This window comes from Suricata suricatta, chromosome 2 (assembly GCF_006229205.1).
Source record: "Suricata suricatta isolate VVHF042 chromosome 2, meerkat_22Aug2017_6uvM2_HiC, whole genome shotgun sequence".
Lineage (NCBI taxonomy): Eukaryota > Metazoa > Chordata > Mammalia > Carnivora > Herpestidae > Suricata > Suricata suricatta.
In genome coordinates this window covers 147,504,111-147,529,601 of record NC_043701.1, presented here as the reverse complement: position 1 = coordinate 147,529,601, position 25,491 = coordinate 147,504,111, and the positions used below count along the sequence as shown (strand labels likewise).

At 46.6% G+C, this 25,491-nt stretch overlaps 2 protein-coding genes and 2 long non-coding RNA genes across 9 annotated transcripts in view; 2 read left to right on the top strand and 2 right to left on the bottom strand.

Moving 5' to 3' along the window:
* Window positions 1–513: 513 nt before the first annotated feature.
* LOC115273027 lies at window positions 514–7,813 on the bottom strand. Its single transcript, XR_003900618.1, has 3 exons — window positions 7,754–7,813; window positions 2,827–3,054; window positions 514–926 (listed from the first exon to the last, which is right to left on the bottom strand). It is a non-coding gene; the product is annotated as an uncharacterized LOC115273027 (long non-coding RNA).
* Window positions 7,814–7,870: 57 nt separating this feature from the next.
* FAM170B (family with sequence similarity 170 member B) lies at window positions 7,871–15,875 on the top strand. 4 transcript variants are annotated; one of them, XM_029915882.1, is made up of 5 exons: window positions 7,901–8,106; window positions 9,819–10,455; window positions 14,146–14,220; window positions 14,376–14,400; window positions 15,531–15,875. In XM_029915882.1, the coding sequence occupies exons 1-3, from the start codon at window positions 7,995–7,997 to the stop codon at window positions 14,195–14,197; spliced, it is 801 nt and encodes a 266-aa protein (XP_029771742.1). In that variant the 5' UTR covers window positions 7,901–7,994; the 3' UTR covers window positions 14,198–14,220; window positions 14,376–14,400; window positions 15,531–15,875. The 4 variants fall into 4 exon arrangements, with proteins under 4 accessions (XP_029771728.1, XP_029771742.1, XP_029771735.1 ...); XM_029915875.1 differs by lacking the exon at window positions 14,376–14,400; XM_029915892.1 differs by lacking the exons at window positions 14,376–14,400; window positions 15,531–15,875 and having other exon boundaries at window positions 14,130–14,211.
* On the bottom strand, window positions 14,215–16,669 carry LOC115273018. 2 transcript variants are annotated; one of them, XR_003900613.1, is made up of 4 exons: window positions 16,290–16,669; window positions 15,968–16,054; window positions 15,521–15,605; window positions 14,215–14,860 (listed from the first exon to the last, which is right to left on the bottom strand). It is a non-coding gene; the product is annotated as an uncharacterized LOC115273018 (long non-coding RNA). The 2 variants fall into 2 exon arrangements; XR_003900611.1 differs by lacking the exon at window positions 14,215–14,860 and having other exon boundaries at window positions 15,307–15,605.
* Window positions 16,670–16,743: 74 nt separating this feature from the next.
* VSTM4 (V-set and transmembrane domain containing 4) overlaps window positions 16,744–25,491 on the top strand; it is a 111,210-nt gene continuing 102,462 nt past the window's right edge. For both annotated transcript variants that reach the window (XM_029915861.1, XM_029915855.1), the window contains exons 1-2: window positions 16,744–16,852; window positions 17,571–17,758. In XM_029915861.1, coding sequence (XP_029771721.1) covers window positions 17,668–17,758 — 91 coding nt within the window. In that variant the 5' untranslated portion in view covers window positions 16,744–16,852; window positions 17,571–17,667. The remainder of the gene's footprint in view (window positions 16,853–17,570; window positions 17,759–25,491) is intronic.

The window sequence follows — 25,491 nt, the reverse complement described above, 5'->3', positions numbered from 1 at the left end:
TTTGGGGGAAGCATGCTTTGTTTCCAGAACCTCATCAGTGAGGTCTTGAGAGATCAATTTTCAATTGCTGCTATTCTTGCCTTTTAATTATCTTAGTTGGGCTTTATAGTGATCAGTTTAATTTGTTGTGGGTTGAGTGTTGAGCCTACAGTATGCCTGCTCCTTATTGCATTACTGATGTTTGTGGCGTATAATTTTCTAATAAGTGACCTTAAACTTGCATATACTTTGTGGTTCAAATGAGCCTCCACATCTCTTTCCATAAGGCAGGTAAACAATATAATTTTTTTTTTGCCTGTAAAGTGGCATTTCAAAATCTATAATGTGCTGCTGCCTGTGAATTTGTGTTATGTAAATAGCCTAAAAGGTGTTGTCTTCCAATGAAATGATAAATTTGCTGGGCTATCTTCAAGTTTTGGGGAATCATTTTAAAACTATAAGTCAAAATTAGAATAATATGCAAATACTTATCGTGTTCTCCTATAAATAATAAATAATTCATATGCGCTGGCCTCTGATCTTTATTACAGTTGCTGAATTTCTGGCAGCCACGGTGAACTTGGGATGGTTTCCGAGGCGAGGGGTCTTCCCCTTGTAAAGTGAACCAAGCGAAGCTGATCTCCTTCTCCCTAACACTGGAAGGGCTTCTCTCTCCTCCCCGGGAGTGGGTGCTCACAGTGCTCATGACGCTGGCTGGTTCAGGTGACAGGTGGACAGGTGTGCGGCTCACGTCTCCAGCCACCTTCTGTCCATTCCCCGTGCACTGTGGATGCGCTAGAGCCCAGCTCTGCCTCACTGAAGCCAGTCCCCCTGCCCATGAGCTCCTGCCATTTCACCAGCCTGAGCGTGATGGTCACACGGAGCAAGGGGTGGGGCGAGCGGCATGAGAAGCAGACGTCCCTATGTGAGCAAAGCCAGACGGGATCCTGGGAGAGCAAAGTGCAGTTCACTATTTTGGAAGTCCAGAAATGTAATGCCCCACATTCATACAATGAAGGGAAACCATCTCACATAATCATGTTCATTGATGCAGAAAAAGCACTAGACAAAATCAACATCCTTTCATGATGAAAGCAGTCTGTAAACTAGGATTCAAAGGGAACTTCCTTAACATGAAAACAGCCACTTATAAAAGCCCACAGCTAACAACATTCTCAATGGTGAAAGGCTGACATCTTTCCCTGAAGATAAGGAACAAGACAAAGACGCTGGCTTTCAGCACTTTGATTCAGCGTAGACTGAAATTCTTGCCAGGCCAATTTGGAAAGAGAAAGAAACAAAGGGGATCCAGATTGTAAGGAGAGAAGTAAAACTATATTTGCAGATGACATGATCTTATATATAGGAAAATCCAAAGAAATGTAGAAAAAACAGAATTAATAGAAGTCAGCAATGTTGAATAAAAAAAAGTTGCATTTCTGTACAATAGGAATGATCTGTAAAAGATATTAAGAAAACAGTTTCATATACACAGGCTCAGAAAGAATAGAATATTTAGGAATAAATCTAACCAAGAGAGGCCAAGAAGAGTGAAACTGAAAGCCCCCTCCCCCCACGTGAAGGGGGGCCGGAGCCAGGCTCACTGCCCGGTCAGGGTGTGGCTGGTGGGTGTCCCTGAATGCTGAATGTATTGCCTCACACTTGGGCCCCTAAGTCTTAACCTCAGGTTCCTTTCCGGGGAAATTTCCTGTAGGACTTTCACACAGCCTAACTCAGCCTTCCCAGAAGTCATTCCTGGAGGGCCTGGGATTAGCTCTAGGGCTGTGCGTGGTGTGTTGGTGAAGGGACAGTGGCTGGCCTGTCCTGGGACACCTTTGCCATCCATTATGGGACTGTATCATCTTACAGAAGAGACCCTTTTTCTGAAGGACTGGAGGGGAAGAAGCCAGTCTTAAAGTGGGGCCTGCAAGAGCTCTTCTAATTGTGGGTTTGGACGTAAATCACCCTAGTTATCTGTGAGCATACGTGCTACTTTCCAGTGGGGATCCCAAATGCTTTGGATGTGAGCTGAAGGCTGCATGGAAGTAAGCCCAGCATGCTTAGAAATTGTGGTAATATGCTGTTGGCCTTTGGGATCCTGGGATCTCACCTTTTAAGTTGGAGCCATACTTCTAGAAGGTTCATTCAGCATGGGTTAGCAATTGGTGGCCTGAGAACTGTGTCCAGGGTGGCCTATGGCCAGCATATTTTGGACAAAGAGGGAAGACACAACCCTTTCCCCAGAACTCCCAGCGTGGCTAAGAACATGCACTTGGAATGGCCAGCTGCCAGGATCCTGGAACTCCTGGGTCATGATGTACATGGCCTCCAGCTGGGTTGTCCTTCCTACCGGCTGAACTCACCCTTCCCAGGAAGTATATGTTGGAAGAAGACACTTCTGCATCCAGAAATTTCACTGAACATTTGAGATCCCCGGAACTGGAGCTAGGCAGGGGGGAAGCAGGGCTTGGGGCCCTGGAGCACAGCCACAGTCCTGCCCCAGCACCCAGCCCGGAGGGTGTCCCCCTCCCTGCTCTCTGATGACAGAGAAGGCCTAGGCTATTTGTGTGGGCGCCCCGAGGTTAAGGTCAAAACCCTGAGACAACTCCAAACAAACCACGGAGAAGCAGCAGCCTGTTATTAAGGCTGAAGGAAAAAAAAGCAAAGCTCCCTTCCCCACTTGCTTGGGGAGCCTGAGGAAGAGTTCTTCATATCACATTTCCCTGTGGCTGAGTTTTTCCTTACGTGGTCCACTGACTCACTTCTTTTTAAATAGTTACAAGAAGCAACAGAAAATGGACTAAAAAGAGAGTACTTCCTTACTCTAATCCTCACACTGTCCGATACCTTCTGGCACTTTCTCTGCAGCGTTGGCACAAGGATGAGGTCATCAGTAATTCCTGGGGATTGATCTTCACTGGGAGAAACTCCTCACTTTGAAGCCCCCCCTGCACCTGGCCGGTAGAAGCCCAGGCAGCTCACGGCTTTCCCTCCTTTGGGTGTTAAGTCTGGTAACAGGAGCTCTCTGCGGGGTGGTGGTAGGGTAGCTGGTTCTGCCTCATGGCACTCTATTTTCTAGTATGAAGAAGAGTATTGCTCATTAAGTATTGCTCACTTAAACTCATTTTAAAGTTTACTTATTTAGGGGCACCTGGGTGGCTCAGTCAGTTGAACATCTGACTTTGGCTCAGGTCATGATCTCACGATTCGTGGGTTTGAGCCCCGTGTTGGGCTCTGTGCTGACAGCTCGGAGCCTGGAGCCTGCTCCGAATTCTATGTCTACCTCTCTCTCTGCTCCTTCCCTTGCTCACTCTCTCTTTCTCTCAAAAATAAACAAACATTAAAAAAATAAAGTCTATTTATTTATTTGGAGAGAGAAAAAAGAGAGAGAGAGAGAGCATGCATGCACAATTGGGGGAGGGGCAGAGAGCAAGGGAGAGGAAGAGAATCCCAAGCAGGCTACGCATCAACAGTGCAGAGCCGGATTCCGGGGGCTTGAACTCACAAACTGTGAGATCACTACCTGAGTTGAAATCAAGAGTCAGACGCTTAACTGACTGAGCCACCCAGGTGCCCCAAGACATTTTATATAGCAGGATGGCCACAGAAATGTCAGGACTGATGCACCCCTGTAAGCAATATCAAGCTTCTTGGTTGAGCAGATAGGCAGTTTCTGGACACTCATGGGCTCTGGGGTGAATGACCTGACTCTCCCAGTAGCATAGATTGCGGCACGAGCCAACCCCTGGAGTTCAGAGTGAAGGGAAGTGAGGAGTGGCATCTCCGCTTCCCACCGTGCGTCTGGCTGGTTTGTTTCCTGTTAGCCTCTTCCCAGCTGAGAAACCCCGAGGCTGCTAAGAGTAATTTTGGAAGAGAACTTAAGACTGGAAAGCGCCCCAGGCCTTCTTGATGAGGTTCAGGGTTTACATGCAATGTGTGAGCTAAGATGAGCTGGCCGGGAGTCAGAGCTCTGAGAAAATGCTGTGTTGGTCTTTTTGGAGTTCTGCACACCAACCCTGCCGGCTACAGCAGTGGAGCGCGGAAGTTTTTGGCAAGGCCAGAGAACCAGCTGGAAGACTTCAGCGCCGGTGACGCAGTGGGCTGGGCGGGCCTTGGCCTTAACTGTTCTTCCCTCCTTTTCCCCAGGGGAGGGCAGGGACCCTGAATGGGTGGCCTTACTCAGCTAAGTATCTGCAGGGAGCAGGGGAGGGGCTGGGAAAGAGCGCCTTCCTGTGGACAGAAGCAACTCAGAGACCACATGTGGGTGAAGGATATTTGTACATCTTTGGTGGAACCTTGCTCTAAGTCGCCTGTTGGGAAGCAGCCCACAGGAAAGAGCGTCTGGGCAGCATGGCAAAGCCGCCCTGCCTCTGGGATTGGGATGTAAGCACCCCACTTCATTCCTCCTACCTGTGCCTCACCTCACCCCTCACTTCACCCCTCTGAGCTTCAACCTTCCCCTATAAAGTAGGGTTAGTCATGCCTACGTGGCAGGATTGTTGAACATGTGTAGATTCCTGGGGGAATAAAGGAGCTGGCTCATGTGACTTTGGAAAATAGTGTTTTGACCCGAAAACGTAAGGCTAAACACAAAAGCAAGTGTATATAAACACTGTAATGTAGTTAATAAGGTAGTTTCCCAGAGGGGTACAGATGCACACTTCTGAAACTGTCGTACGTGAATACTGCGAGCTAACAAACACAGGGATGAGGGGTGGAAGGGGTCAAACTCCCATGTTGTCCTTGAGGAACCGCAGAGCCCCACCAGGACTGAGCTTATGGTGTAGATGCTGGTCAATGAGCTGTCGAACTAGAATGTATTTAAACATGACAGGTAAAATCAAACTCTGTTCAATTGTGATAGCTGCATAACAAATAGCCCCCATATGCTCCCAGTTTCTGAGGATCAGGCATTCCGGCAGCGCAGGTAGCTGAATTCAGAGGGGATGGCAAGTCTCTGCTCTGAGACGTTTGGGGTTCCAGCTGGAAGATTCAAAGGCTAGAAGGCAGAATCATCCAAAGGCTCATTCACTCGTGTGGGGGCTGGTCTGCTGGGAACCTTTGCCAGGGCTGCTGGTTGGAACCCCTCCATGTGCCCTTTCTGTGTAGCCTGGACTTCCTCATGATGTGGTGGCCGAGTCCAAAGGAAAGCAGAAAGAGAGACACACAGAGATAGAACCGGAGGAAGTCCTATTGTCTTTTATGACCCAGCCTTGAAAGTCTGGAAGCATCACTTCTCTGCTTTCTATTAGAAAGTTCACCCTGCTTCCTGAAGAAGGGCCACATATCTCCAATGGAGAAGGGTCAGCTTCATGTTGTAAAAAGAGTTCGTGGGATGGGATTCATGGGTGTGGCCATCTCTGGAAAATAGTCTCCTACAGCCCCATCTGATCTCTCTTCCTCTTCCCGAGCTCACCACCATTTCCGGGGGGTGTGATTACCTTCAATGACCTCTACACTTTTCCATGCACAGAGAAAGACGTGGCTTGGGGCTTTTGTGGGAGAGAGTGTCATGTTTTATTTTCACTGAAGGGAAATTCCCTTGCATTTTGCTTTTTGCACGTACCATGAATTTATTTATTAGCACATGTAGACCTTTTTTTTTTAGGGTATTCCACAATTTGGTTATGTAGCAATTTATGTAACTACGTCTTTCTTTCAGTGGATCTTTGAAATGCTTCCTCCTTTTCCCCTATTATAAATAATAGTGCAGGGTGCCTGGGTGGCTCAGTTTGTTGAGCGTCTGACTCTTGGTTAAGGCTCAGGTCATGATCGCAGGGACGTGGGATCAAGCCTCGCTTTGGGCTCTGAGCTGAGCATGAAGCCTGTCTCTGCTGCTTTCTCTCTCCCTCTCTCCTTCTGCACCTCTCTTCTGCTCACACACACACTCTGTCTCTCTCTGTCTCTCTCTGTCTCTCTCTCTCTCTCAAATAGAAAATAATAAAAAAATAATAAAAAATACAACCAATATTTCTCTATGTGTTATTTTATGCACATAGTCCAAAATGTGAATGTCTCGTGGGAATGAGATGGATGAGTAAAAGGCTGAGCGAAGGAGCAGTCCACTTTTAGTTGTAATGGGTATTATCAAGTTTCCTTCGAGAAAGACTCTGTGACCAATAGAATATAAAAGTATTCACTTCCTTACGCCCTCACTAGCACTGAGTACTGTCAGTCCTTTTCATTCTTGCTTGTCTTCTGGGCGAAAGCAATACACTGCACATCATGTGTTTTTAATTTGTAGTTTCCTCATTATAGTTAGGCTGAGTTGGGCCTAACATCTCATATGTTTACCAGCCATCTGTAATCCTTCTCCTGGGGATTGCCTGTTCATTTCCTTTACCGAACTGCTCACTGCAGTTTCACTAAAAAGCAGAGAAATGCAAATTGAAACAGCGAGGGTTTTTTTTAAGTGATAAAGTTAAAAAAAAAAAGGTGACAAGGATTCTTGATGCTTGTGATGATTGATAGCATAGAAATTTAAAAAACCATCCTATCATTAATAAAGGTGTTAACTTATATTTTCTTTCTACACATTAAAAAAAATTTTTAATGTTTATTTATTTATTTATTTTTGAGAGACAGAGAGAGGCAGCACAAGCAGGGGAGGGTCAGAGAGAGAGGGAGACACCGAATCTGAAACAGGCTCCAGGCCCTGAGCTAGCTGTCAGCACAGAGCCCAGCGCAGGGCTTAAACCCATGAACACAAACCTAGCACTACCTGAAAATATTCCAAGTTGTTTTATATGAGATGAGGCCAATGTTTATTTAAAAAAATAGTGAGTAAAATTTTTCAGTATCATTTATTGACTGAGGCTTCTTTTTCCTCGCAGAGTTTTGTTATTTACTTTATCTGTTAAAAATTCAAATATATAATGTAATCTTTTTCTGGACTACTTTTATCTTCTATTGATCTACTTATTTTTTGTGTGTTGGCATCCCCCCCTTTTTTTTAATAAAACAAGTCTCTGGGTTTATTTGGTAAGAGAGAGTACAATTACAGTATTTTCTCTCTCCACCAGGGAACTTCGTCTCATTGTAGGTGCAAGTGTGACTTTTCATCACTCCGTAAAGCTCTGTGGTATTTTCCTTCATGCGGTGGCCTTTCATTCTGGAGCAGAGTATATTTTCCTAGGTGCTGGCTGTGTGGCCATTGTTAGGGTTACTTTTGGAATATTGGGGTTATTTCCAGCCCATTACCTTTTTGAGATGGTTGGATTTGGGAGACAGAGGAGTACAGTTAGTGACGCTGGGCAGAGGTAGGAGGGGAATGGAGAGAAGTGTTTTGGAGGAAGTGTGTTCCAACACTGGTACCTCCAGGAGCAGAAGGATCATGACTCGAGCTGAAGTCTGATGGTTAACCGACTGAGCCACCAGGTGTCCCAGGAGGCCCTTTTCATGTTGGGTGATGACAGTGTGGATGCAAACATGTGTGTAGTTAAAGGAACATGGTATGAATTTGTGCATATCATGTGTGAACATAAGTGTGTCATTAGGTAAATGTGTGTGTGAATTTGGGTGTGTGAGTGTGTTAGTTTATATGAGTGTGTATGTGTATGTTTAAGTGTGTTAATGCACGTTTGAGTGTATGTGTGTCTGAGTGACTATTACATGCATGTTCATGTGAGGATATGTGTGTTTATATAGGTATAAGCATCTGTGTGGGTATATTTAAGTGTTTGGGTCTCTATGTGTGTGTACGTGTTTATATGTATGTGCGCTTGTGTTTTATGTTTGTGTCCCTCACAATAAATAAGACAGAAAAGGGTCTCACCAGGAAATGAGATCTTGATGAGAAGCCTCTCCTACCCTCTAGATTGGCTCTCAGTCCTTGCCCTGGGTCATAGAACAGACCAGTGTCGTTGATGAGGTCACAGACTAAAGCCAGGATCCTAGTAACCAGAGGGAGCCCAGCAGCCACTGGGGCTGGGGCCAGGGAAGGGCTTCAGCACAGCCCGAGCCAACCCTCGCCAAACAGCCGGGGCACTGAGCCCCCTGGGCTCTGGTGTCCAATCATGAAGCGTCACTTCACAGGCCATAGGGGAGAACAATCACCAACAGATGGGACCACCATCAGCTTGGCCAGCACAGAGCCCATGGAAGAGAACACGGAAGTGGGCTGGTTAGGTGGGTCAAAGAGAGAGGGTTGGTTCCCTGGGAGGGAGGTTCTGGAGCGTGAGGGAGGGACATGGGGTCACCTCCAGCGCTGTTGCCAAAGTGTTGGATTGGCCATAAAAGTAAATGGTGGGTAGCCTGAGGCCATTGTGAGTACATGAAGTGATTTCAGGAGGTACAAGGTGAAAATGTAAAATACTAGTCAGTTTATACTTTAGTGTACGTTGGAGAAGCAGAATTGGCATATCAGCCCTGTGATTTCAGAATAGTAGACAAAAGCCCCTTATAATAAATTGATTAAAGTTAATCCAGAACATCAGTTTGAAGACCACTGTGAAGTGACCGTGGGCAGCACCTAAGGGTAACACCAGCTCAACAGTCAGTGGAACTCTGCCTCAGTTTCCTAATCTGTCAAATAGGCATCGTAACAATGTAATTTCTTAGGGATTTTTCAATATTAAGGGAGTGAAAACATGGCAAGCACTTATATGGTGATGGGATACAGTGAATGTTAAGGAGAGGGCGAGATGGTCCCTGGGTAAGACCAAGACACGTCACAAATGCTGAAGGAGAAGGGGTGCTGGATGACCTGGCCAAAGTACGTCCACGCACGGCTTTTTAAAATTAAGCTTTTAAAAAATTTATTTTGAGAGAGAGTGAGCATGGGTAGGGGCAGAGAGAGAGGAAGAGAGAATCTCCAGCAGGCTCTGTCAGTGAGAAGCCCGATGTGGGGCTCAGACTGATGAACCATGAGATCACAATGGGAGCCAAAACCAGAGTTGGATGGCCAACTGACTGAGCCATTCAGGTGATCCGCCCCCCCACATGAATGGCTTTTTAAATTGGCTTTATTGAGCTGTTAATTTACACATGAAAATGTCATCATTGAGTGCACAATTTGAAGAATTTTGCGTAAGTGTACATTTGTGTAACCACCGCCATGATCATGACCTGGAACATTTTCATCATCCCCAAAGGTTTCCTTGTGACCCTTTGCAGTGAGCCCCGCCCCCTCCGCAGCCCCCTGATCTGCTCCCTCTCCCTATAGTTTCACCTTTTCTAGAATGTCATCTAAGTGGAATCCTATAGGATAGGACTTTTTTTTTTCCAGCTGCTTTTCATTTAGCATAATGCATTAGAGATTCATCCATGTTTTAAAGACATTTTTTAAAAGTTCTTATTTATTTTGAGAGAGACAGAGATGGTGCAATGGGGGAGGGACAGAGAGAGAGAAGGTGAGAGAGAATCCCAGGCAGGCTCTGCACCGTCGGTGCAGAGCCCTGGGCAGGGCTCGAATTCACAAACCTTGAGATCATGACCTGAGCCAAAACCAAGAGTCGGTGCTCAATCCTGAGCCAGCCACCTAGGTGCCTGGAGATTCATCCACATTTTACATATATCAGTAGATCATTCTTTTTTTTTTTTTAACCCATGAATAAGTTTACATTGTATGGATATACTATAATCCATTTATTATTCACCAGTTGATGGTCTTTTTGGGTTTAGTCAAGTTTTTGGTGATTATATCCATACGTTATTTGATCTTCATTCTTACTCTACGAGGTAAGCATTCCCATCCCATTTTATGGGGAAAGACAACCCAGGAGCTGATGATACCTGCCCAAGGGCCCCCGAGCCTACACCCTTCCAGAGCCCTGAAGGTGGGTTGTGGCACTGATCCCCGCCCGGGAGGACGCTGATGAAAATGTCCTTCCATTTCCCAGGGGCCGTGCAGAGAGAGGGGACATCTCCTCGGCCAGGGCCGACCACCCTCCACGAGGAGGACGTCTACTTGGCCTCTAGGGCCCGGGCGATGCTGGGCTGGAGCCGCTCTTTGTCCTCCCAGTCCTCCTCCTCGGAGTATCAGTCTTACTCCCAGTACACATCTTGCTACTCCAGCATGAATGACGACGAGGACACGGCCCAGCAAAGTGTGTGTGCCTTCTACACCCACGTGCAGACGGTGCAGGGTGTGGCGGTGGCCTGGGAGACCGAGACGGGCTTTGAGCCGGTCAGCAGGAAGCCCCGCATTCTCGAGGCCGAGTTCATCAAAAGGCAGAGGCGGAAAGGCTCTTCCTTTGATATAGCTTCTAACACCGACCTGCGCTGGGAACTGGAAGCCAGCAAGAGCAACTGCTGCCCAGAGCAGGATGACACGGAGCTACTGGGACCTCTGGAGTTGTGCCTGCAGGAGCTGCGGGACACCCCGGACTGGCTGGTCACCACGGACTACGGGCTGCGCTGCATGGCCTGCTGTCGGGTTTTCCCCACGTTGGAGGCTCTGCTCAAGCATGCCCAGTATGGCATCCATGAGGGCTTCAGCTGCCAGATCTTTTTTGAGGAGATGCTGGAGAGAAGAAGGTGGGTCCAGGGCCAAGTCCAGGAGCAAGAGCTAGAGGAGGAGGAGGAGAGCCCTTCAGAAGGCAGCGAAGGGTCCGGGACCCAGGCCAGGGCATTTCCCTCACAGCAGCAGCAGAAGCAGTGAGCTGGAGGTGATGTGTCCAGCCCTGCCTTCACCTCTGGCACCTTGGTTGCTTCTTTCCCAGCCAGCAGGACCAGAGCTACCCCAGCAGGGGGAGAAGAGGAGAGCGGGGTGGGGGGTGAGGGGAGAAAGCAAGCGGGAGCCAGAGCTGGCAGGGCCGTGACAAGGGGAAGAACCCTTCCAAAGTGCACAGCATTTCAACCAAAGTCCATTTCAAACCTGAATCCAAAGAGGAAGGCTTCAAGGAGGGCTTCTGACAGTGGGCACAAGATCAGAAGCCCGCATGCGTGTGGCCACAGGGAGTTTTATTTTTGCTGGTGGAACAAGCAGGTCATGTCCCACAAGAGAGCCAATTGCAAAGAAAGCTTCTGCCCTATATTTTTCATTGTTAGGAACCTGCTATATGCCCGAATTCTATGTCTTATTTTAGTGGGATTAAACCTGAGTAACTCAAAACTTAAGGCAATATCTAAAGGGGCAAGCCATGCTCTGAGGTCGGAGCCATTGGAAATTGCCATTTCTGTAGGTTACACACCAGCACGGACACCTGGAGACAGGAGGGTTCCCAGAGGCAGAGATGGGGTCTGCGTAACTCCTGTGACCTATGAGTTCACAGGTCAACTGTAGGCTTTAACACGTTGTTACAATATTCATCTGTACCCTCCTATCTGTCCCCAGCTCAGGGGGCTGCGTTCCTTCGAGAAAATACACGAAGGCTCCCTGTGTGTGATGCATGCTGATGAAACGTATAGCCCAACCTTCCAGTGAGAGGCAGATAAAATAGGCAATTGTGAGACAAGGGAATGACTCACATAAGGGAGGTTTGGGGAGCTCCATGGAGGGGCCCCCAACTCATGCTGGTTGATGAGGAAGCAAAACTTTCTAAGAGGCGATGTTCACAGAGGCTTAGAGGCTGAGTAGAATTTGTAAGACCAGGGCTTCTCCCTCTTGGTGCTGTGGACATTTTAGACTGAATTGTCTTTGTGTCGGCGAGGGCTATCCTCTCTACGGTAGGATGTCTTGCAGCATCCCTGGTCTCTAGCCACCAGATAGCAGTAGCATCTCCTTCCCTACAACTGTAACGATTGAAAATGTCCTAGACGTTAACAGTTAATATTCCCTGGAGGTAAAAATCACTGCTTGGTCGATAGTCACTGAGCTAGACAAGAGTGAGGTTCTTAAGAGAAGGAAGGGCACAATATGTTTTGGACAACTGCCAGCCACTTGGCCTGGCTGGAGTGCTGGAGGCATTTCTCCTCTCATACCCTCCATAAAAATTTAGCACCTGCTATGTGCCAGACACTGTACTGGGCACGGGGAACGAACAGTGAATAGGCATGGAGGGTTCCCTGTGTAGCTTACAGAAAGCTGGCAAAACTAGACTATATATACATATTTAGATATAATTACGGAAGCACTCATTTCATGACCTTCAAGGCCCTCCATGGCCCAGGCTTTGCTAACTTCTCCATCACTATTTCTAAGCATTTGCTACTTCACTTGCTATGCTCCAGTTCCATTAACCTTCCTTCTTTCCTTAAATGCTCCAAGCTTTCATACCTCAAGGTCTTTGCACTTGCTCTGTCCTCTAAGTGGAGTGCAAACCCTTCTCGGTCATTCTTCTGGCTGAGTTCTGACCTTTTCTTCATCCTTGAGGCTTCAGCCTTGTCACTTTTTCAGAGGGGACTTCTCCAATCATACCACCTGATGCATGCCTCATTTTAAGTGCAGATGATTAAAAAAAAAAGTGGCATGATCAGACTTATGTCATTCTGGTTGTATGTGAAATATGGATTGATGGAGTAGCAAAAGAAGGATCAAGAAGCCAGATCACTTAAGAGGCAGTTGCAGAAATCCAGATATAAGAGACAGTGTGGTTTGGATAAGGCTTGTCACAAGCCAAGAGGGAATGAATGTATGCATTCAAGATGTATGTGGGGAATAGATCCAAAGGACTTGGGGATGCATGGATGTGACAGTGGGGAAAATGAGTTTCTCATGGTAGACTCCCAGGATCACAGCAGGACCAAATGGTAGGTGGTTGTCCAGCAACTGATATGAAGACCTTTGGAGAAAGATCAGTGATGTGTGTGTGTGTGTGTGTGTGTGTGTGTGTGTGTGTATGCATGTGTGTATGCGTGTGTATGTGGGAATGTGCATGTGTGGATGTACATGCCTAAGTGCTGGGGCTGGTGGCGGCAGAAGTCAATTAAGACAACATCAAATCTGAATGCTAATGACACATCCAGGCAGAAATGTTGAGTAGGAAGGGATTTATCCTTCACAGATAATCGAGAAGTGGGCCCTTGACTAGAACATCTTCATGTCATTGTTGTACCCAGAGAGACAGGTCAAGTAGGGCTTAGGTGAGAAAATTATAAAGCTTGAATCCCACCTCACCTCCCACTGAAAACTACAAGGAACTCTTGAGGAATTGTCAGCAAGTCAGATTTGTGTTTGTAAAAGATTACTGGTGAGCAGGATTAAGAGTGGATGAAAGAGAACATTCCTGGCAACAAAGAATGCAGTTGTCTAAAGAGGATGAGTTCAAGAGATATTTGAGAGATGGAAGTAATTTGGGCTAATGTTTGATGAGGGTGGTGACAGCAAGGTGTCCAGAGCAACTTCCAGGTTTTTTTCACTAGGTGGCTGGTAGATATTGGTGCCACTTCCAGATAGTGGAATAGCAAAGGAGAAGATTTGCTGGGATACCAGTGAGTCCAGTTTTGAATAAGCTCAGCTCGTGCTAGAAACATTCAGAAGGGAGTTTGAAGGATCTGGAGCTTACATGAGATAGAGATAGATTTATAGTCATCTACACCTGTGTGGTTAGCTAAGGCCATGGATCATTATGTGGGTCTTAAGTGAGATGCATTTTCTCTGCCAGCCCCAGTGCAACAGGAAGCCAGGAGATCATCTTAGAATGGATCAGCCATGGGGATGGTATCTTATCACCACTTTCAAGATGTGGCAGAGTCATGGACTTTCTAAATTCACTGTGAAACAGTTGGAAGATCTTCAGAAAGGAAAAGGGGATGGGACAATGGCCCAATTTTGTCAAGCTCTTCTTGGAAGAGCTATCTGGTGTCTGAGGGAGGATCAGGAGGCAGGTAGAATCAAAGGACAATCTAAGGGAAGGGGAGGTGGCTGAATCAGAAACCAGAGAGCGCTAGTGAGGAGAACATTTCTATTTAGAAATCAGTGTGCAAGGGAAATAAAATGAGCAATGGGATGTAATCTCTGGAATTTCAACATTTAAAGGATGTGCAGAGCCCTGATATTCTAAGGGCCAAGAATTGTTCTAAATGCCTTGTGAATATTAAGTCATGTAACGCTCTCTGCAATCCACTGTGGTGGGTCCTATGCTTAGCTTGTTAGTTGAGCAGGTTAAGACCTTGCCAAGGTTGTACAGCTGATATATGGCAGAGTCAGGCTGTATAAACCCAGGCAGCATGGTTTCAGAGCCTATGCTCTAACCATCACATGGAGAAGAAAATTTTAATGTAAAGCCAGATGCAAGGCATTTAGAAAAGCAAACATGTCAACTCCACAGGTTGTATTTTCTTTAGATTAAGTAGCAGCAGCTGGAGATCCCGGGAAAATGATGGGCGTTCAGCATAAATGAAAGATGACAGGAACCCTGGGTAAGCAAACTTTTAATGTAAAGGATAACTTAAGCTGACATGGATGGGGGAAGGAAGGGATACAAGTGTTCTTAAGTAGTGACTTATTCTTAAAATACAGCTTAAACTCAGCTGGGTTAAGTATTCATTTGTTGTTTAAACTCATCACTTTGCAGAAGCCTGGGACTGCCACCAAATAATGTAAGTATCAGAGTGCGTAAGGAGAACCCCTCCAGGGGGCTTGAACCATGTAGATCTTGAACTACTTTAGACCTTTTGTTTTCTCAAACCATAGAAAAAGATGTAACTCATTTTATGACACTTATATAGAAATGTGATAACAGTGCCTGACAAAAATGGCACTAAAAAAAGTAAATATACCAAGGTCACTTACAAACACAAAAATAACAGCTAATTAAATTTTTTCAGCTTAGGGTGCCAAGATAATTCAATGGGGGATTGAATAACCTTGTCAGCAAATAGTGCTGGGACAACTGGGTATCTATACACAAAAGAGTGAGGTCGGATCCCTACCTCACACCAGATGTACACATTAAAATGAAAAAGACCTAAGGTGGTTAAAACTATAAAACTCTTAAAGACAGACAGAGATATAATTCTCCATGATGTTGGATCAGGCAATGGTCCCTTAGATACGACCCTGCAAGCACAAGCAAACAAAATATAAGTTAAATTTCATCAAAATTAAAAGCTTTTCTCTTCAAAGAACATTATCAAGAAAATAAGAAACAATCCACAGAATGGGAGAGAATACTTGCACAGCCCATATGAACGCTTACAATAAAATAAAGCATTCCAATTAAAAGATGAGCAAAAGACTTAAAAGATACTTCCTCAAAAAAGATATACAAATGACCAATAAGCACATGAAAAGATGCTCAACATCATTAGTCTGTAGGAATGTAAAATGGTATAATCACTTTAGAAAGCGTACTGGCAGTTCCTCCAAAGGTCAAAAATGGAGTTACCATATGATCCAGCAATTCTGATAACTGAAAGCATAGGTCCACACAAAAGTTTTTACTTCCATATTCATAGCAAAATTATTTCTAATACAAAAAAGTAAAAATCATGACCATTAAATGATTCCTGGAGAAACAAAACAGGATATATTCATACAATGGCATATTAAATAGCCATAAAAAGGAACAAAATACCGATCCATCCCATTCCTCTTCTTCCCCGAAATCCCTGGAAACCACTAATCTGTTTTGTCTCTGTAACAATTTGTCTGTTTGGATATTTCATATAGAATAATGCATTATATAGCCTTGTGTCTGACTTCTTTGTCTTCACGTACTGTTTTCAAGGTTCATTCATGTTCTAGCATGGATCAGTATTTTGCTAATGGATATGAAGTTTCTTCTTCAGCTGATGGAAGTATTCTGGAATTAGATGGCAGTGATGGTCACTCAACTTTGAGAATTATTATAAACCATGGAGTCATATGCTTTAAAAAGCTGAGTTTTATGGTATGTGAAGTGTATCTCTATCTAAAAAGACATGTAATACAATTATTCCTATATTTTTAAAAACTAAGACTAGAAGTTTTCTTCAAATGATATAAAATATCTCAAACCAAGTAGCAAAATAATCTGCAGGTCTTTCTACTAATACCAGATAAAATATGTCTATTACAGTTTTTATTTAATATTGTTCTGGAAGTTGCCACAAATTTAATAAAACACAAAACAGAAAGTGCTATAAATAATAGAAAACTCCATTTTCAAAATGACAATGTACTTACCTTGAAAGCTCAAATGAATTAACTCAAAATTATTGAAAAGCAGAGGTAAACAAAGGGTGGAGGTAGAAGATGGATGTCAAAACTTTCCTGTGAATTAGATATGACTAATTAGGAAATCACACGGACAATACTCCACTCAGTAGATAAATAGACATTCATGAAAATACTGTTAAGTGGGGTGAAATACCAATGTGATTATGTCTACTTGATAATTGTTGATAAATTTTGTTTTCTCTCAATGTGCACTATTTTTAAAGTTTTCTCAATGAAGAAGTATAGCTTTTATAATAAAAAGACAATGAAACATTTAATCACACGTTACCTAGGCTTAGAAGTGACATATGGGGCTGTCCATGTCCACATTTGTGGTCTACTTGCTTGGAGAACCCCAGCTTCTAACATTGCCCTTCTTGGTCCTTGTGAATCAAGTTAGCTTTGATTTTAAGAGTACTTTGTAATGGAGGAGGATCCAGCCAACTCAAGAGAGTCGTTACAAAACTCTTTTTGGTGGTGTGCCCTCCTTTCTCATGGAAGTTGATGAAAGCTGCAAAGAAGAGGGAGATCTTGAGAGAGAACGGAGGTGGGAGCTCAGCTGAGAGAAAGAGTAAAGATAGGGAAGCTGGGAAAGAAAACAAGATCGTGCAAACACAGCCCTGCAGGGAGACCCAAAGGCAGTACAGGAGAATGAAGGAAAGAGGAAGCTGGGGAAGGGAGACAGAAGGGTTGAAAGAGAGGAATGGCAGGATTAAGTAATAGATTGACTGGGGAGTGTGACATCACAAAGGAGGTCCAGGTCAGAGGCTGGTGGGGAAAGAGGAAGGTCCCATCCAAGATGGCAGAACCCTTGACTCCCAGGACTCAGCAGTCTCTGAGGCGCTCAGTGATGTTAGTATGGGCTAAATTGTGAACCTCCCAAATTCGTATGTTGAAGTCCTTACCCTTAGTACCTCAGGATGGGACTTTATTTGGAGATAAGGTCTTTGAGTAGGTAATTAGAGTAAAATGAAGTCACTAGAGTAGGCTCTAAACCAATATGACTGGTGATTTTATAAAAAGGGCAGATTAAATACAGAAGTAAGATTGTGTGAAGAAGACACAGGGAGAAGATGGCCGTCTAGAAGCCATGTACAGAGCCTCAGAAAAACAGGTCCTGCAGGCACCTTGATCTCAGACTTCTGGCCTCCAGAATTAGGAGAAAATGTCAGTTGCTTAAGCTCCCACACCTGCCCCCCATTGGCAGTATCATGTGTGGTAGCCCTAGGAGATAATATAGATGCTGAAGAGGAGAAGCCAGAGGCAGGAAGGCACCAGCCAACATGGTCCATGTTTCCATGGGGAGCCTTCTAGGTCCCAGGTCCTTAGGAGAGCAAGCACAGGATGCTTACTCAATGTTTGTTCATCTAAATGCCCAGAATGGCATAAATACATTTGGGAACAAACTGGCTGACTTCTGACAAACACAGAGTGGCCCACTGGCCCCTAGGACCCAAAGTGTTTTGGGCACCCATCAGAGGGTTTTGCAGAAGAAAACTGGTGTATGAGTGCACAGTAGTGTGGGATTGGTTAAGACAGCACAGTATGTTTTCTCTGATTTTCTTCTAAGCCTCTACTGCTTCCTCTCCCTGTGAGACCTAGCTAAGGCCCCAGCAGCCGATGAGCTGGGGGCACAGGGGGCCTGCATGTGCTGAGCTGTAGGGAAGATGGAACAAGCAGTTCATGCAAATGCTACATCTGGAGCTCAAAGCGACACCAGGAGCCAGACCCTGTTTGACCCTGCACACATGCGTGTGGGTAAGAGGATGTGAACGCATGTGCGTGTGTGGTATGTGCCCCTCTGCACTGGGCCGTGCTGTGCCTGGCTTTCAGCAGATAACAGGACCTGGCGAGAAGTCCCAGGGGTGATTCTGGAACCCCTCAGGGCTTGTTGGGGGCCCAACAGTACTCACCCAGGACTTGAGCCCAAGGTACCTACAGTCTTGGGAGAAGGGAGTGAGAATTCCCCACAGTAGCATTTCTTGAACATGAGTACCATCTTTGCTAAGCACAAAACATTCTTACAGGCCTGTGCTGACTTAAATGATTGCTGCTGAAATGACTTTACTCACATGTAAACATTCAAATTGATAGTTGTTTACAAGTATAAAATAAACACAAATTTAAAAATTAAACACAAATACAACAGCCATAAAACTACATCTAGCAGCATTAATTTTATGTGACTGTTGAGCTCAGTGTTTGTAAAACCCACGTGCCTCTGAAGTGAATGTGGGACTCCGTGGGAGGCAGATCCCACTGTGGGAGATGGGGTCCTCACTGCCCCGGGCAGAGACGACTTGGTCTCCCAGTGTGGACGCTATGGATGCATAAAGTCATACCCCTTGGAGGTCACCCTGATTGCCAACCTAAATGCAAACAAGGCCACAGGAATCAGGTACCACCAGGGATTTGTAAGGTATCTAGATAATTCATGTGCTTTAAAATATTTTCTAGGTCTTCCTAAAGTTTCAAGGATTCTATTAGGCAGAGTACGGCCATCTCCTTTCCTAGGAGAAAACAGCCTGAGGGCACTCATGTGAAACATCCTGCATTCCACAGGCATTCACCCATTGTTTCCCCCATACGTGAGGCCTGGGTCAAAGCAAGAGAGACACTGGGATGACTGGGAGCCAGTGTCTGCCTTGGGGACCGGAGAGTCCAGCAGGGGCATTTTACTTAAGTATCAATGATGCCATAGGTATCAATGGTTCTGGGTTGTATAGGAAATCATGGGGTCTTGGAAGAGAAGACCTAACAGACTTTTGGGGCTTGGAAAGCTTCCTGGAAGAGGTGGTGAATGCCCAGCAAATGAGCTGAGCACAGGGAAAATGAGAACCTGGATGCGCTGAGAATCTTGGAAGATTAAAAGACCAGCTGTGCCCTTGAGGGGCAATTATTCCAGACATCCCAAGCTGAGTTAGAACTGGGGCTCTGCATTTCTAGAACAAAGGCTATCTTAAATGAACAGGAGAAACCCTCTAGAGATTTCACCCCTTGTCCCCACAATCTCTTCTGAGCGGGTAGCTAACAGTTCAGCAATTTCACCACCAGAGAGCCATTCATTGAGTTAGTTTTTCCTTCTGTACTGTAAGACTAATGCCCTTGAGAAGCTCATATATTAAGACAATACCAGCATGAATTAGTTCATTGGTTTGTGACAGGTTCAGAAAAAGTCCCCAAGGGAATGGAGATGGAATTTGGGTGGGACCATGGAAGAGAAGTTGAGCCAGATGTTGGCTATCACCAGCTGAAGGCTGGGTGGTGCCAGAAAGAGAGAAATGTACTCTGAAGATGTCTCATCCCTCATCCGTCCATGTGTGGGGTGGGTGCACTTGCCATAAGTATCAAGGAGTCAAAGGGGAGTCAAAGGCTGGGGAAGATAGGACGTCTTCTTGCTCACGGGGTCACCTCACTCCGCCTCCGAGGGAGGTTACTATAGATGCTGCACCAAGACCAGCTCCTTGTACCCTGCCCTCTTCCAACCAGGAAGGCTGGACAGAGCAACCCGGCCTGCCTGAGATGGAGACCAGAGCTTTTGCCCAGCAGCTGCCTGGGCTCCTACAGCTATCAGCCCGGCTTCTCCCTTGAGCCAGTGTTTGGGAGAAATCTGAGCAGGCTGACTCTGATTTTCCTTGTTTGCTCTCCACCAAGGGTAGGTAAGAGCAGCGTTCAGCTGGCCCCGGGGACTAGCACCCCTCTGCGGAAGCAGAGTAGGTGTGAGAGGAAAGGCAGGCTGACAGTGGGGGCCTCGGTTTGCAGATGCCTGGTCTGAGGGCAGCATGCAAGATGGCTGCCAAGCAGCATGGAGTTGGTGTAAGACAATCTGTCATTTTGTACTTGGACATGACTTCGAATCTCATAAGCCCTCTTCTCACAAAAACCCAGAAGCCCTAGGTTGCCCCAGAGTACTGCATCAGTGACTTCCATTCATTTTGTCCCTCAATGTTTCTCGATGGGTGCCCACTGGAATTTTGTGTGGACTGTTACTCCTGGTGCAGGACTGATACTGCAGGACATTGCATCACAGCCCAGTCCACCAATGCCAGTTGTGACCCACCCCAAGGTCGTAACAATCAGGGACACCGGGGTGGCTTAGTTAGTTAAACATCAGACTTCAGCTCAGGTCATGATCTCATGGTTTGTGGGTTTGAGCCCTGCATCGGGCTCTGTGCTGACAGCTCAGAGCCTGGAGCCTGCTTCTGATTCTGTGTGTGTCTCTTTCTGCTGCTCCCCTGCTCACATTGTCACTCTCAAAGATAAATAAACACTAAAAAAATAGCATTGGAACAATAAAAAATGCCCCACACATTCCCAAAACCCTCTAGAAGGTTCCTGTTGCCCAGGGACTGGAGCCACTGGCTGTCTTTCTAAGAGGAGACTCCACCAGGATCCACTGACACTTCCTTCATTGAGCAACCCAAAGTATGGAGCACCCGAGTGCATAGTGCCGATGGAGCAGGGGGACCAGGCTGGGTGTGGACGCTGGGTGTATGAGAGAGGGTGAGGGGCTGGGTGGAGACCTCCTGGCAGGGGTCTGGCATGAGAAGCTACTCCCAGCTCCAGATCTCTCTGGCTCAGGAAAGCCTGTTATTTAGAAACACCAGGATGTACCACTGAGGCATCTCTTTCCAAACTACTGTTTTTCAATTTCAGGTTAAGATGAGAGGATTTGGGATTTTTCTTGGTTCTCTTGTTGCCTTCTGTTTTCAGATTAGTTGCGCCTCTCTCTCTCTGACAGTTGACCTCAGAGACTGGCCTCCAGGGGACAGCACAGTCTGCTGGCTCCCCTCCCAGACTCTATTTGCACCCCCCCCCCCCCCCAATCAGCTCGTTCTTTGGTTGCTCTCTCAAAGAGTAACCTGCCTTCCCCTCCTTCCCTCTCTGTCCCTCCATCCTTTCTGTTATGGGCTGGATTGGGTCGCCCCAAAATTCATATGCTGAAGTCCTAAACCCCAGTACCTCAGTGACTTTATTTGGACATAGAGTCTATAAGGAGGTAGTCAAGTTACAATAAGGTCATTAAAGTGGATCCCAATCCTCCACTTATAAAAGAGGAGGTTAGGACACAGGCACACACAGAAGGGAGAGCACAGGAAGTCACAGGGAGGAGTAGGTGATAGATAAGCCAGGGAGAGAGGACTCAAAGGAAACTTACTGTGTCCACACCTTAATCTCAGACGTCTAGCCTTCAGAATTGTGAGAATAAATGTTTGTTGGTTAAAGCCACCCAGTCTGCGGTATCTTGTTATGGTGGCCCAAGCAAACTCATATATCTTCCTTTCTTTCTCCATTTACTAACTCACTGATGCACTCCTGATATATTGATCGATGACTTAGCATGTGCTCGGCAATGTGCAGGACTGGATTTCCAAGGACTCAGTACTCAGCCCTTCCCTCATCTCAGAGAACTGACCCTGGGTAGTGGCATTCATTCCCAAGGCATCCCACCTAGGCTTGAGGATGAATTAATTTTCTTCCTCTAGCTCTACCCACACAGTGAGTTACAGACCCTAAGATACAACATTTCTCTTAGATATTTAGTCAATGGTATTGGACATCCGAGGCTCCCTATAGCCTCTTCCTCTAAACTGCTCTTCCCTTAGTTATCTCTTGCTCTGTGATTCCTAGGGGACCCTTGTGACATCCCCTTTCCTTCAGCAGCACCCACTATTGTTGAGACCAGGTACAAACTCCTGGGTCTGACACTGGGGAGGCCTCTAAGGGCTTTGTTCCTACCTGTCTGTCTATTCATATCACTTTTCCAAGACACAAGTGGTTTTCTAGGCCCCCAGAAGATACCTTTGAAACTTGACAGTCTTATGTCCTTTAGCCTCTGTGCTTTGGCACACGTTGCTCCCACTTCTGGAACAAGCCCCTCACCCTCTTCTTTCGGGACTCTCCCAGTGTCTTTTAAGGTTCATTTTCAAGGGCCACCTTCACTGTAAATGTTTCCAGCATGACCAGGAAGAGGAAGTGGGCATGGCCTCTATTGTGGTCAGTGATACAGACAACCTGTCTAATTTCTTATCCTTCCTTCACTCTAATCTTTTCCTTCTGGAGCCTTCTGGAATCTGAGGCCATAATTTTTTGCATTCATCCAGCCTGCAGAGTCCCTAGCACATAGCTCATGGTCACTGCTAAAGTCCTGAATGATCCCAATTTATCAGGATTTGGAGAAGATGTCTCTCTAGATCTCTTGTCAGGCTTACAGCTTCCCATTCCTTCTGCTTAGGGAACACCCAGTGCCCTGCACACCCCTCCCCAGATGTGCAGGGCACAGACGCGGCACGTCTCATGGCAGTTCCACCATGGATAGCTCATGGCTTCTCCTTCTGTTTGGATGGACGTATCCTCTGTAATGACAATCTCTTCTTTCATATCCTCCCCTCCCCCCCATTAGTCAGAGCAGAAACCTTTTTATCCAGAGTCCCCTCTTTCTTAAAGCCTTTTAAAGTTTATTTATTTTGAGAGAGAGAAAAGCGAGAGTGTGCACATGAATGTGTGCATTGGTGGGGGAGAGACAGAGGGAGGAAGAAAGAGAGAGAGAAGCCCAAGCAGGCTCTCTGCTGTCCCTGCAGAGCCCAGTTTGATGCTTGATCCCACAAACCATGCCGTCATGACCTGAGCTGAAATCAAAAGAGTCAGAAGTTTAACCGACTCAGCCACCCAGGTGTCCCCAGAGTTTACACTTTGTTCACTCCCTTTCCATGATAATTCAAGTGTCCAGCTGATGACTTTTGGTCGTAAGATGCTTGTGGGATGTATGGAGGAAATCTTACAAATTACTTGTATAAATCCAGACTGAAAAAGCAACCTAGAAATCTGCCGAATACCTTCAAAGAGGGTTTACTTTTTTCCTTGGTGCTTTTAGTTTAGAGATACATCTGCTGTATGCAAAATCAAGCTGATTACTGAACCCTCCCCATGCTCTCACATCAGACCTAGGTTTTAGCAAACAACTGCATAATAAAAGAGAAAAGGAGATTTCTACTCCCCAGCCTGCCGTGACATAGCAGAATGCGGTTATTTTGAGGGACCTCAGATTTCCAAGAATCTTTCAGTGGTGACTGATGGAATCCAGATTAGTCGAGTAGGATTTCCATGTAGCTTAGAGTCCACATAGATCTGGGTCAACTTTAGAACAGTTTGAACCCTTGTCCAAAAACTGCGGACAGCGATCTTTAAAAGAGGTAATTATAAGAAAAATAATTGGCTTGTATTTTCCTTCTAACTCAGAACACAGTCAGACCTGATAGAGCCACAGTGGACAAATAAGTCAGTGGAGGAGTTTCAAATCTCCTAAGCTTGTGAGTGAGTGGGCAGGTGGCAGGGTGAAGGCCTTGATATCGCGGTCCAGAACAAACTAAATATCGAGTCTCATCTCATTGGCTATTTCTCATCTGGGGAGTGGGCATATTTTCCCATTCCCGTGTCATGACCCAAAGGTCTCACCGAGATGGTCTGGTAGATTATTTGGGAAACTGAAGAATACTGAGAGAGCACACAGCTGAAAACAGAACAAGGTGGTATATCACAGAACCACAAGAAAGGCACTTACCAGCCCCAAATCTCTGGCACGGCACCAGAGAAAGCAAAGCAAAGGGTGGGCATAGAGGTCTAAGGCTGCGCTGAATGTCTGCGGAGTCCTTCTGGGAAAGACTGATATTTAGAAAAGACACAATGATCAAAGAAGGAATTAGTTCCTTCCAAGTGTGGCCACCATGTGTAAGGGGCCCCTTCTACACTCCATCAACTAGAAAAGTCCATTAAAAGCACAAAGTGTGAAACAAGGTCATCGCAGACACCCAACAGTCCTGCCAACTCCTCAGCTCCCTGTCCACGTGCTGTCATGTTGACATGCCATTGTACAGATGTCACTTTCTGGGAAATGAAGTTCAGAGAGGTTCCATTGCCCAAGGACCCACACTGTTACTTCCTTAGAGTCAGGAGCTGGTTGGCTTTCAGAATCAATGGTTTTCTTCTGGCACGAATCCAAGTTCCCAGGACAGACACGTGGAGGCCCAGAGAACCTGGACAGGGCTGGGGTCCTCTTTGAGCTGAGTTTGCTAATCTAAAATATGGAGTCTGGGTCCTCACAGAGACGGGGTATGAGGCTTACCAGCTCACCAGCAGCCCGCTCACCACCGACGCCCTGGGTCCTTTCAGTAGCGTGGCTGAGATGTGAGGCTGCCTCCTCCAGTCTGGCTGCCTTGATGGTCAGCCCAGTCACAGCAGGGCCTGCTCTATTGGAGGGTCTCTCATTTAGAAATGCCCTAGGGGGACCAAGGACCCTGGGAAACGCCTGGGATTTGGAGAGATCCACTGGTCTGGGTTGCAGGGGTGGGGGGTCCCTCTGGGAGAGGCCCTGTGGCTCAGCACCAGGGGGCACCACCACCTCTCTCTCCATGCCTTCCTCTCTCCTCCTCTGTCCTTAGTGGCAAAGAGACGGGGATCCTGCTTTCTCCTTTTGCAGGGACTCACTCCCAAGCAGGACCCACCTTTCCCCCCAGCCCCCGGCCCAAGGACCTCCCCTGGACAGACACCCACAGAACACACTAACATACACTGTTCTTGCTCTAGAGCTCCTGGACTAACACATCAGTCGGGCTCCAAGTTTAGAAATCTGCCTAAGGGGCCAGTACTGGCTCAAAGTAACCTGGGCTGAGGGGCCCTGGCACCACTCCTTCACTGTGTGACTGAGTCAGCCCCTTCGTTTTCCTGCTTCCATTTCCTTATTTTTAATATAATCGTAATCATAGCTGACATTCACAGGGTCAAGGGCCATGCATTAACTGGAACTCTTTTAATCTTAAAGCCCCATGAGGGATGTGCCTACTTTCCCATTGTGCAGATGGAGGAAACTGAGGCACATGGAGAGGAAGGAGCTGTCCCGGGGTCTTAGAGTGCCAGGATTCAGGAATGTGGTGCAAAGCACCTAGCCCAGGGTGTGGCTGAGGGCACCCTGAGTGGTCCTTGGTTGTAACAGAGTCCACACATACTGAATTTGTCAGTGTGGACCCTCTGAGTTTTCCAAGATTTTCCAGCTCATCCCTGACACCCCCATACCCAGTTCAGGTCAGATGCGGAAGGCTTTTTTTCCCCCCAGCTGCTCCTTGGCTTACAAAGTTTCCTGTGGAGAGATGGCAGGGGTCCGCTGGGCATCAGGTTAGCCTCAGGTCCCACTGCACTTGGTGGTTCCCCCACACCCCAACAGTCCCGAACTCCAAGCCGCCTTCCCCCGCACAATGACCATCTGCGCTGCAAAGACATCGTGAATCCCACTGCGGCCGTGCCTCCTCGGTATCCATCGATCCCCTCTCAGAACCTCAGTTTTCCCATCTGTGAAATGGGGATAGCGACTGTTAGCCGCCCACAGGTCGCTGGGCTAACCGATTGCAGGGTCCCCCCGCCCCTTGCCCTGCGCGGCCCGCGGCACCCCAGCAGCCCAGAGGCCGGCGCGGGCGGGCCGAAGGAGGGGCGGGCCGGGC